General features: G+C 57.1%; 1 protein-coding gene across 14 annotated transcripts in view; it reads left to right on the plus strand.

Moving 5' to 3' along the window:
* TLE3 (transducin like enhancer of split 3) overlaps positions 1 to 5,594 on the plus strand; it is a 45,292-nt gene extending 39,698 nt beyond the window's left edge. For 12 of the 14 annotated variants that reach the window (XM_008071252.2, XM_021719143.1, XM_008071253.2 and 9 more), the window contains 6 exons: positions 329 to 578; positions 862 to 1,109; positions 2,036 to 2,183; positions 3,190 to 3,340; positions 4,206 to 4,282; positions 5,294 to 5,526. In XM_008071252.2, coding sequence (XP_008069443.2) covers positions 329 to 578; positions 862 to 1,109; positions 2,036 to 2,183; positions 3,190 to 3,340; positions 4,206 to 4,282; positions 5,294 to 5,401 — 982 coding nt within the window. In that variant the 3' untranslated portion in view covers positions 5,402 to 5,526. Of the gene's footprint in view, positions 1 to 328; positions 579 to 861; positions 1,110 to 2,035; positions 2,184 to 3,189; positions 3,341 to 4,205; positions 4,283 to 5,293 lie in introns of all 14 variants that reach the window. The other 2 variants (XM_008071251.2, XM_008071250.1) reach the window with 1 other exon arrangement.
* The last annotated feature ends 5,991 nt before the right edge of the window (positions 5,595 to 11,585 follow it).

Here is an 11,585-nt window from a genome sequence, read left to right on the forward strand (position 1 = left end):
TGCCAACGCCACCCACTCCTGAAGCAGGAGGTGGCCCTTCAGCCAAGTCCCTTCCAGGGCTGGCATGTGGGGGAGGTGGGAGGTGTGGACGCATGGTAGAGGGAGGGCCTTCCAGGCGCCTGTGGTCCTCTCATCTGGAGCAAGGATGTGTTCGTGGGTGGAAAGCAGGCTGAAATGTGGGGCAGCCCCCACTCTGCCTGGTGGGTCATTGGGTTCGAGAGGTCCCGGGAGAGGGGGCCCTAGAGGCAGGGCAGCCAGCCAGGGGCACTGCGGGTGGCCCGGGCAGGACCCAGGACAGGTGGCAGGAGTGACGGTCCCACCTTTCCAGTGCCTACTCCTTCCACGTGAGCGCCGATGGGCAGATGCAGCCAGTGCCCTTCCCCCACGACGCCCTGGCGGGACCTGGCATCCCTCGGCACGCCCGGCAGATCAACACCCTCAGCCACGGGGAAGTGGTGTGTGCTGTGACCATCAGCAACCCCACGCGGCACGTCTACACAGGGGGCAAGGGCTGCGTGAAGATCTGGGACATCAGCCAGCCGGGCAGCAAGAGCCCCATCTCCCAGCTGGACTGCCTGGTGAGTCCTGAGCCCGGCGCCCCTGCCCGCCGGCGTGGGAGACCCAGAGGGCCCAGCGCAGCCTGGTGTCGGCTGAGCAGCTGCAGGCAAATGGCTAACCTCCCCAGGCCTCAGTCTGTCTTGTCTCTATATGGGGCTGATGCCGACCTCCTGGGGTTTGTGAAGAAACGTGAATCTGAAGGGTGGCACGGCGTGCAGCAGCTGTGAGCAGGCACTTCCCGGACGGGCCTTCCAGGTCCCCAGGGGGACACAGCCGGACTCAGGCCTACCCCGCTCCCTCCAGAACAGGGACAACTACATCCGCTCCTGCAAGCTGCTTCCCGATGGGCGCACGCTGATCGTGGGCGGTGAGGCCAGCACGCTCACCATCTGGGACCTGGCGTCGCCCACGCCACGCATCAAGGCCGAGCTCACATCCTCCGCACCCGCCTGTTACGCCCTGGCCATCAGCCCCGACGCCAAAGTCTGCTTCTCTTGCTGCAGTGATGGGAACATCGCTGTCTGGGACCTGCACAACCAGACCCTGGTCAGGTGAGCTTCACGGGGGCACGGGGCCCATCCTGGGGGAGTTCACGGGGCCCATCCTGGAGGAGTTGGCACCCTGCCCTGCCTTGTTTGCCGTGACCTTGGTCCTGTCCCAGGCACTGTTGGGTGGCCGGAGCAGTTGGAGTGAGGTGTGCGCGGGGCAAAAACAGCTCAGCCTGCCTGTGCAAGGGACAGTGGAGGGAAGGCTCTTGGACCTGGGTGCTCAGAACCAGCTCTGGAGAAGATGGGGCTGGGAGGGGTCAGGGGAGGTGGAGGTTGAACTCAGGCTAGAGGAAGCCCTGGAGGCCAGGTAGGAAGCAGTGTCACACTGTGATCACACGTGAGGGGACAGAGCTGCTGGGTTTGAATTCTGTGTCTGCAGTGACTTAATGCAAATTGCTGGACCCCTGCATCTCAGTTTCTCCCTGCATAAAATGGGCAGTGTAGCCTCTTCCTCTGAGCTGCACCAGGGATGAAAGACGGGGTGCCTGACCCTTGGCTCCCTGCACACCAGCCATGTCACTTGAGTTCTCGGGCAGCAGGTTCTCGGCCCCATGGCTGCTGCAGGGCGAGGAGAGGGATTGGGTGGACAGGACGGGCGCCATACATGGAGGTGAAGAGGTTGTCCTGCGGAACGGGGCCCCAGCCACCTCCTGAAAGCCTCCCAGGGCCTCCTGTTCCCCAGCCCCACCCCCTCCAGGGCAGGTAGCTGGCCCGCCCGGGGTCATGGTGCCTAGTGCGAGGTCCCCGTCTTATCCCCCATTTCCCTGAGGATGAGACGCCTGGAGGACCCATGGCTGAGCCATGCCGCAGGCTCACTAAGGGACCCCTTCTGGGCCTCAGTTTCCCCTTTTGCTCTGTCTCCGTGGACGGCTGTCAGCCCATGGTCAGGGGTCCCGGGGCTCACCTTCCTCCTTGCTGGGCCTTCACAGGCAGTTCCAGGGCCACACGGATGGAGCCAGCTGCATAGACATCTCCCACGATGGCACCAAGCTGTGGACTGGGGGCCTGGACAACACCGTGCGCTCCTGGGACCTGCGGGAGGGTCGGCAGCTGCAGCAGCATGACTTCACATCCCAGGTACGCCACCGGGGACGCCTGCCTCGCCACAGAGTGGCCTGTCCCCCACCCACACCAGGGCCCAGTGATCAGGGCAGGGGACAGAGGGGCCCTCCAGGGTGATCATTGCCAGGGGAGTTGGGACCACACCGAGGCCTCTGGGAGAGCTTCCTGGACGAAGTCGCAATGACATAGAGTAGACCAGGCCTTGGGGTTGGACACGCTTGACTCGACCGTGGGGGTCGACTCGTGTCTCCACTGCTGTGGAGCACCTTGTCCTCACACGAGCCAGAAACACAAGCTGCTCTTTTGAGTCTGTCGCAAGCACTGAGATGGTCTCTAAGAGACTTGGCTGTGAGCCTGCTTTACTTGGGAGACGCAGGGTTGCGTCTTATTTTTATCACTCACTTTAACTTTTTTTGAGTTAGAGTCTCACTCGGTCGCCCAGGCCGGAGTGCACCGCAGCCTCCACCTGCTGGGCTCAGGCGATCCTTCCCCCTCAGCCTTCCAAGTAGCTGGAACTACAGGCATGCACCACCACGCCCAGCTGAGTTTTTTATTTATTGTAGAGACAAGGTCTTACTAAGTTGCCCAGGCTGGTCTCAAACCCCTGGGCTCAGGCAGTCTTCTCGCCTCCGCCTCCCAAAGTGCTAGGATGATAGGTGTGAGCCACCACACCTGGCAACGTTAACATTTTCATCTTAAGTATCTCGTATTTTAGTGCCTGCTTACTAAGCCACAGAGATGGAGTAGGAGGGTGGCTTTGACTGTGGTGTGTCCGTTCCTCTTCTGAGCTCTAGTCCTTGCCTTGTGACCTCCTTTCTAGAGGCCGCTGCCCCCTGGGCCTCAGCCTCCTCCTCCCCGGGAAATGGGGGTACAGGGTGAAACCCCATACCCCTGGGTCATGGGGCTGCCAGGGGTGGGCCCTCCTTCTGCAAATAGCAGGGGCCGATGGGGAGGGCCTGGGCTCCTGGGCTCCTAGGTTGCCCGGGCAGGTGGAGACACTGAGCCCCCGGTGTCCCCGCAGATCTTTTCTCTGGGCTACTGCCCCACCGGGGAGTGGCTGGCCGTGGGCATGGAGAGCAGCAACGTGGAGGTGCTGCACCATACCAAGCCCGACAAGTACCAGCTGCACCTGCATGAGAGCTGCGTGCTGTCCCTCAAGTTTGCCTACTGTGGTGAGCCGGTGGGCCTGGGCGAGGGATGGGGGAGAGAGCAACCTGGCAAGCCTAGGGGGGCCTGCCGTGGGGGTCATGCAGCCCAGCAAGCCTGAATGGGGTCCAGGCAGCCCATCCCAGCGGGGCAAGGGGCCCTAGTGGTAGGAAGCGTTCAGCCCTGGAGGGAACCAAACCAGGCCTCCTGCCTGCCCCCAGGCCAGTGCCCCTTCCACGCCCTCTGTTCTCGACACCCTCTGTTACTCGTACAGATGTCAACACTGGACACTGAGCTCCCAAGAGGGCCCCCCCATGCTGGCCCGAGGCAAAGGAGCTATGGCCCAGTGGGCAGTTCCTCCTGGTGGTCATGGCCGCTGATGCTGGCAGCCAATGGCCTTGGGTAGAACGTCTGCTCCCCTATGTATAAGCTTGCAGCCTGGGGCTGAGTCCTTATGGTCGGGTTGAGCACTGAACCCTCATGTGGCCCTGGGGGAGCCTTTGCAACTCTGGTTTCCACTCTCCAGGGCCTGACTCCTCCCAGTTTCTCCTGCTCTAATCCATGGTCGGATTGAGAAGGGCTGACCAGCCTCAGTGGCTTTAGCAAGCATCTTTTAGGGTTAGGGTTAGGGGGTTACCTTTAACCTCGGTGGCTTTAACAAGTGTCCATCCATCCGTTAGGGGAGTGTTCTCACTGCATTGAATAAATCTTGTCTTTTCCATCCTGGCCCCTCCCTCTTAGACGGCAGAGAAAGGTGCTCTTGGGTGTCTGTGTTTTGAGAACCTGGAGGGTCACACTCAGCCCTGGGCAGCCTCTGCCACAAGGCAGCGGCCACGTCTGGGGTGGGTGGGCAGCGGGCCGGAGCCTGACAGTGCCTCTTCTCTGCTATAGGCAAGTGGTTCGTGAGTACCGGGAAGGACAACCTCCTAAACGCGTGGAGGACGCCCTACGGGGCCAGCATATTCCAGGTACCCCCACACCCCACTGCTGGGGAAGTGGGAGGGTGTGAGAAGGAAGGGGCCTGCAGCTGACCCCACCCCACCAGGGCCCGGCCCTCCAGAGGGTGACCAACTTGCACATGGCTTCTGGTCTGGGGGGGCTCCAGGATTGAGGATTGGACAGCAGGGGAGCACACGCCTTGGCTCTGGCAGGAGGCTCGCAGCCTTGGGGCGCTGCTCAGGGGAGTTAGGGTCCGTTGACACCCACAGAGTGGCAGGAAGAGGAGGGAGGGAGGGGGCTGGACACAGCTCTGCAGGGTCTGGGCCTGCCAAGCCGCACGAGTGCCGTGCACACCCACTCACACACCCACTCACACACACACACATCTTATATGCACACGGACTCATGTGCACCCACATACTCACCCTTACACCAACACATTCACTCACTCTCATGGTTTGTGAAAACACACTTATTCACTTACACGCACTCACACGTGTATACACTCACACATACACTCACACACATGTTCATTCACACACTCTTGCACTCATTCACTTAGATACACACACTCAGCCAAGAAGCTGCTCTCCAGCCTCGGGCTGAAGTGTGTCCAGTGTGTCCACATCGCTTTGGGTCTCTGGTGACACCACATGCATTAGAGACCCGCTGCCAGTCCCTTCCTGACTCCCTGGGGAGGGTCTGGCCTGTGCCTGCCGCCCCCAATTCATAAACACTCCCTCCTGTCTGAACCTGGGAGGTGCAGGCAGGTGCGGCCTGCTGGTTGCTCTGACTTGAAGACCACACTGGGGCTTGTGTGGGAAGGTAGGGGGTGGGTGGGGGAAGATTCCCCAACCTGAAAGCGCTCCAGGTGGAGGTTGAAGGCCCCCAGCTTTGTCCCTGCAAGCACACCCTGGGCTGCAGCCTCGGGGGGGTAGGGGGGACGGCTGTACCTAGGAGAACCCTGAGAATGACCCCCCCGTCTCTCTCTCTCCCTTCCCCGTACCTCATGCTGCTTACCACATCCCACCCTCCTTCAGTCGAAAGAATCCTCGTCTGTCTTGAGTTGTGACATTTCAGCAGATGACAAGTATATCGTGACGGGCTCTGGTGACAAGAAGGCCACAGTTTATGAGGTCATCTACTAATCACGGACTGCAGCAGGGCTGTCAGACTCTGGGAGGATGCGGCTCGGCGCTGACAGGGGGACCCCGCCGGCCCCATGTGGCAGGGGACGGGCCGCAGCAGCCAGGCATCCCAGGGCTGTGCTCTGGTGACTGGGGGGCAGGTGAACCCCCACATGGCTCGCTGTGTCTCGCAGACTCAGGTGGGGTCTCTCCTTCCCCAACGATGCCGGAGGTGGACTCGGAGGCTGGGGCCTCCCTTTCCCGCGGAAACGCTCTGTCTTCTCGTCCCTTCCTTTCTCCCGCCCTCCCACCTCGGGTGGGGATGCTGGAGCGGACCCCTTGGTCGTGCGGGGCGGGGGCTCTGGTTCCCAGCTGTGCAGTGCACACGGTTTGTGAAAATGTACATAAGAGACTCCTGCGTGGGCCCGAGGGGGCGGCCCCTTCCTGCCAGACACGCCACGTGTATCTCGCCTGCTGTACTTTAACCCACTCGTGGTGGTGGCTTTCTTTTTTTTTTTTTAAGCAAGTTCCCGGCGGGGGGGGGGGGAGCAAGATGGAGAATGGGGGGAGAAGTCTTAAGGATGGAGGGGTCCTGCGGCCTCCAGTGTCCACGGGGACGCATGTGGCCTCTGCGCAGGGCTGACTTGAGGGACGCACAGACGGACCGACCGACGGGCTCGCCTGGGCCTAAGTTTTCTGCGTCTCCCGCGCCCCCCTGCCCCTCCTGCTCCGCGTCTCTCCCTCACTCTTCCTCTCCACCCCCACCCCAGCCTGTCTCTCTGGGGCACACTCGGTCCTTCTCCATCTCCAAACAGCCCAGAAAGGACAGACAGAGGAAGGCCCAGCCCTCAGCTCAGGGAGCTCCCGGGAAACAGCGACCGACGTGGGTGCTTTTTTTTTTTTTTTTTAAATTGAATAAAAAGAATTAGAAGTGATGTCCTTTTCTAAAACGACTCCTCCCCTTTCCTGCCTCCAGTCCCTCCTTCTCCCCTCGGTGGGGAAAGCGTGTTGACTGCAAAGCGGTGGATCTGAAAGATGGGCCCCTCGTCCCGTCTGGGCAGGGTGGAAGGGATAGGGCTGAGGTCCCCGGCACCTGTGGTCTCCCGCATGGGCCTGACAGGTCACAGGTAGGAATGCCGCCTCCACGGGTACCGCATCTTGGTACCGTGATTTGCTGAGGTCTTAGGAGTTTGTTGTTTGTTTCTTTTTGGTCTTTCCTTTTTTCAAAGAGAAGTGAAAGGCCGCCGTGAGTCCTGGTGGCGGCTCTCCCTGGGTGTAGCATATGGAAGATAATTTTTATACCGCATTTTTATGGATTATTTTATAATGTGTGATTCTGTCTGGTGAGGAGGAGGAAGGGGCTGCAGGGAAGATGCCCGCTGCTCCCAGCTGAGTTGCGCCGCTGACGGGACACGGAGGCCATGACCAGAGGCCCGGCGCGTGGGGCATGTGGAGTCTGGGTCCGTGTCCGTCCACCTCTTGGGAGGCTTCTGCCAGAAGGGAGGGTGTGGAGAAGGGTATTCCCAAAGTAAAAGAGAAAATGGAAAGTCATTGTAATGAGCTGTTTTTATATTTTTAAAAGTTACTATTTAAAGGTTGGTGTGATTGTTGCGTTTTGATTGCCCCTCTCCCAGTGTGTCAGTCCCCAGGAGGAGCAGGGCAGTGTCACCCTCGCTCCGGGCCTGGGCAGCCTTCCTCCGCACAGAGCAATCATCGCCATCATCGTGAGATTCTACTTTACTTTGTGGCCCACACTGCCCTGCCCCCTGAAATGTCTATGGGGGCCAAGGGGAGATTTTCAGTCCCACACTGACGTCACCCCAATCAGCACCAGGGTGGGGTGGGGGCTGGGCCTTCCTCTGGACAGATGGTGAGGCAAAGGTCCCCTCCAAAGGGTCCTACAGCTGTCAATGCAAAATCCTTTGGAGAAAAATTAAATGTAACAACTTGCAGGAAACTTCAAAGCATCTGAGCATCTGGACCCTGAAACCTGCACCATTTTAAGCTTAACAAATTTCTGTATTTTTTGAGTTGGATCTCACTCTGTTGCCTAGGCTGAGGTACAGTGGCACGATCATGGCTCACTGCAGCCTCCACCTCCTGGACTCAGGCTATCCTTCTGCCTCAGCCTCTCGGGTATCTGGGGCTACAGACATACACCACCACACCCGGCTTGTTTTGATTTTTTTTTTTTTGTAGAGATGACATCTTGCTATGTTGTCTAGGCTGAATGCAAACTCCTAGGCTCTAGTGCCCCTCAGCTTCCCAGCACTCAGCCACTTAACAGATTTAGGTGGGACAGACCTTCCATCTCTAGGTCACAGAGGGGTGGTTTTGAAAGATGTAGTAGAAAGAATTTACAGAAGGTACAGGCCAGGGTCCCCAGAAGGCAGACCTGGGGCAGAGGCAGGGAGGAAGGTAGTGCTGGAGTCTGCAGAACCTGAGGTCATAGGCCTGGAGACTGAGATGGTTTCCAACTCATTTTGTCAAGAGCCGTTTCACGTGTGCGGGCACAGGCAAGGAAGGTGACACTCAGAATAAAACTCTGTCTTTATTCTCCCACAAGAAGGGACAACAGACCTCTACACAGAGGGGCTACATCCTTGGATGGCACTCAGCTTTTAGAGAAGCTTCTGCCAGGCAGGAGGAGCCCATCTGGCTGCAGCTGTGTGGCAACCAGTGGGCCTGGAAGGAGAGCTCTCCTTGGGAGCACACCTTGCGTTTGTCTGTGTCTGCACATCACACAGGACTGGAGAGCTGGGGCAGCTGTGGCCAGAGAGAGACCCCGTGTGTGCCCAGGACTGCTTGCGAGGTGGATGCCAAGATGGGATTGGAATTGGGGCTTGTAGACCACTGTTGGGTAGATGAGGACAATGTCCTGGGGTATACTGCTCAGTTCCAGGCTAGTCCTGCTGGGGGCAGAGGCCACTGTGACTCGTTTCTGAGGAGAGGCTGGGTCCCTATATGGGACGGAGAGAGGACCAAGACCCAGTCCCTGCCAAGGAAGCTCATGGTCCAGGGTGGGGGTGGCAGCCCCTTGAACCTGTGCAGACAGTCCTGAGTCAGACCTGGCATCGTAGTCACTGTCCCCACATGGGCTCGCTGGCCTCCCTCCTTGCCCATCCTCGCCCTGTGCTGCCCATGACTCCTACCGGCCTCTCCTGCCCCTACTCCTCTCGGTCACTTTGCACTGGGCCCTGGCTGGCACATGCACCAGGAAGGAAGCTTGTCAGAAACCCAAGGCTGCAGGCCTGCAGTCCCACCGAGGCAGAACCTACGTTTCAAATGCCCACAGCTAGTCCTGTGCGTCAGTGTGGCAAGCTCTGTAGTTCACGGGGAGGGTCTACTCCCACCTTAGTCCCCCCCGGGTCACCCCCTTCCTACTGAGCAGGGTGGTCTTAATATTTTTCCAGCCCCCTCTTTTTTGGTCACGCCCTATTTCCTCTTGTGCAAAAAAACCCAGGCTCGTACCAATCAGCACTTGCACCTGTGCTGGTCTGTCTTCCCAGTTGGGCTCATCCTGGTGACTAGTGAGCTTTGCCAGCTCCAGAGCATCCTCGACCACCGGGTCTGACGTGGTACCCAGGGCCTCCGATGCTCAGAGAAGTAAGGGGGGCGGGTCTTGAGTTTGTTCAATTCCATTGTGCAGCCTTTGCTCAAAACAAGATCTGTTTCTTAAAATGGAGGAACCAGACACGGTGGCATTCCTGTAATCACAGCTCTTTGGGATGCCAAGGCAGAAGGGTAGCTTGAGGCCAGAGACTTGAGACATGCCTAGGCAACACATCGAGACTCCGTCTCTACAAAAAATAAAATTTGCTAAAAATAGAGAGGCATGGCTATCACAGGGCTGCATTAATGACTTAATTTTCCACTAAGTTATGTACAAGGGTTCAGGTCACTCCCGGCCGCCGCTGACCAGGCCACCCCTTCTTGCCTTTGAGTCGCAAGCTCCTACCTCTTCCCTGCCCCAAGGTGGCCCTGACCCCAGCGTGGGCAGTCATGATCCTAACAGGTCTGGTCAAAGGGGAGGTATGGAGGCAGGTCTGTATGTATGCTCAGCCAGAAGAGTTCCTAGTATGTTAGATAGACCATCAAGCAGCCTGAGAGAATGGAGCGGGCTATTTTTTTCAAGAACACACTCAGTGTTTCAATCATTTTTAATGTTTAAAAATTAACATTTTTAATACAAAGTCTAGCAAGCAAACCTGGTTGAACTTTTTAAAAAAGTGTATGATTAACAGAATTATTAGACATTATTTGATCTTTTGTTTGATAACAATGTAAAATATGCTCTATACTGGTGAAACTTTTTTTTTTTTGAGTTGGAGTCTCACTCTGTCACCTAGACTGAAGTGCAGTGGCCACTCCTGGCCACTGCAGCCATGACCTGCTGGGCTCTGGCGATCCTCCCGCCTCAGCCTTCCAAGTAGCTGGAACTACAGGCGCGCTACCATACTCTGCTGATTTTTGATTTATTGTAGAGATGAGGTCTCTCCAGGTTACCCAGGCAAGTCTCAAACCCGCGGGCTCAGGCGCTCCACTCACCTCCTCACCTCGGTCTCCCAAAGCACTGGGATTACAGGCTGAGCCACCGAGCCTGGCCTGGTGAGGCATTTTTTTTTTTTAATTGAAGTCTCATTCTGTTGCCCAGACTGGAGTGCAGTGGCCGCTCCCAGCCACCGAAGCCTCAACCTGCTGGGCTCCGGCGATCCTTCTGCCTCAGCCTTTCACGTATCTGGAACTCAGGCGTGCGCTACCACAACCGGCTAATTTTTTGATTTATTGTAGAGATGAGGTCTCGCCAAGTTGCCCAGGCGGGTCTCGAATACGCGGGCTCAGGCAATCCACTCACCTCATCCTCCCAAAGTGCGGGATTACAGGCTGAGCCACCAAACCCGGCTAGGCACTTTTAACCATTACACTGAGATTCACACTTTTGAATTTGAAGGATGTCTATACCGAGCCCAGTTTCATAGATGGGACACATAAGGCCCAGAGAGGGCAAGTGACTGACCATGGGTCACATGGCACGAGCTTAAATTACAATGAACCCCCTCCCCCTCCCCTAAAGCCTCAGCCATGAGGAAAGACAGGAAGTGAGGGGGAAACTGCCTGGCAGGCAGGACCCAGTGATATTTGGACGATTCAAACCCAGGGAATGAGACCTCTTGCTCCGGCAGGACTTGTGAGGAGAGTCCTCATGGACGGAGGTGGCCCAGAACCACCATAAAGTCAACCTCCTGCTTCGAGAAGATCACAGAGCTCAAGCATCTATCTGTCCATCCATCCATCCATCATCACACACCCATCCTTCCACCCTTCCACTTGCCCATCCATCCATCCATTTTTCCCTCCCTCCTTCAGCCATCCCTCTACCCACTCATCCATCCTATAAGCACTTGTGTAGTGACTCCAGTGTATGCCAGATGAGGTTCTGTGTCCTGAGATGCAAAGATCACTAAGGCACCACACCTGCCCTCACAGAGCTCTCAGCTGGCTGGGAGGAAACAGTTGCAGAAACAGGCAATTCCCACCCTAGGAGCTGTGTGAAGGTGCAAGCCAGATATCATGGCACACAGCTGAGATGTCGCCCTGGCGTGGAGGAGAGACTGGGGGCCCTGGGAGGAACAGACGTTAACCCGAAACTGGGAGTGCAGTTGGTGTACCAAAGGCAGGCGGGGAAATGTGATGTAGAGAGAAGGAACCGCTTGTGCTGAGGCCTGAGGTCAGATGGAGGGGGGGAGTGGGGCGGAGCTGATGGCTCTCCTGGACCAAGTGAGGATGGGGCTGTGGCCTCATCTGGGCAGCACAGATGGGAGCTGCCCTGTGCACCTGTTTGGTGGCAACAGGTTAGAAGACTTGCAAAGAGCAGGTGTACAATTTCCAACTCAGGCAAATGAAACAACAGCCAGCTCCTACAGGTTTCCTTTGACTGTGTGGCACAGACAAGTTAGACAAAATTAAAACAATTTTACTAGCTTATGTGAAAAAAAGGGATCCTTTAGTGTAATAAATAAAAGACATCAAAGGCAGAGTGGGGAGCTCCCTAACTCAGAACTACACCCAAAAACTACTTAAAACAAAAATAGACAGAATTACAAGGAGGAATGGGAGACTTTAACATAGCACCAAGAGGAACTGGTAGATCGAGCTGAGATGTAAAAGATGTGAACAACAGAATGCACAGAAGGCTTGAGACACA

Source organism: Carlito syrichta, unplaced genomic scaffold, assembly GCF_000164805.1.
Source record: "Carlito syrichta isolate Samal-C Ts95f unplaced genomic scaffold, Tarsius_syrichta-2.0.1 Scaffold314258, whole genome shotgun sequence".
NCBI lineage: Eukaryota > Metazoa > Chordata > Mammalia > Primates > Tarsiidae > Carlito > Carlito syrichta.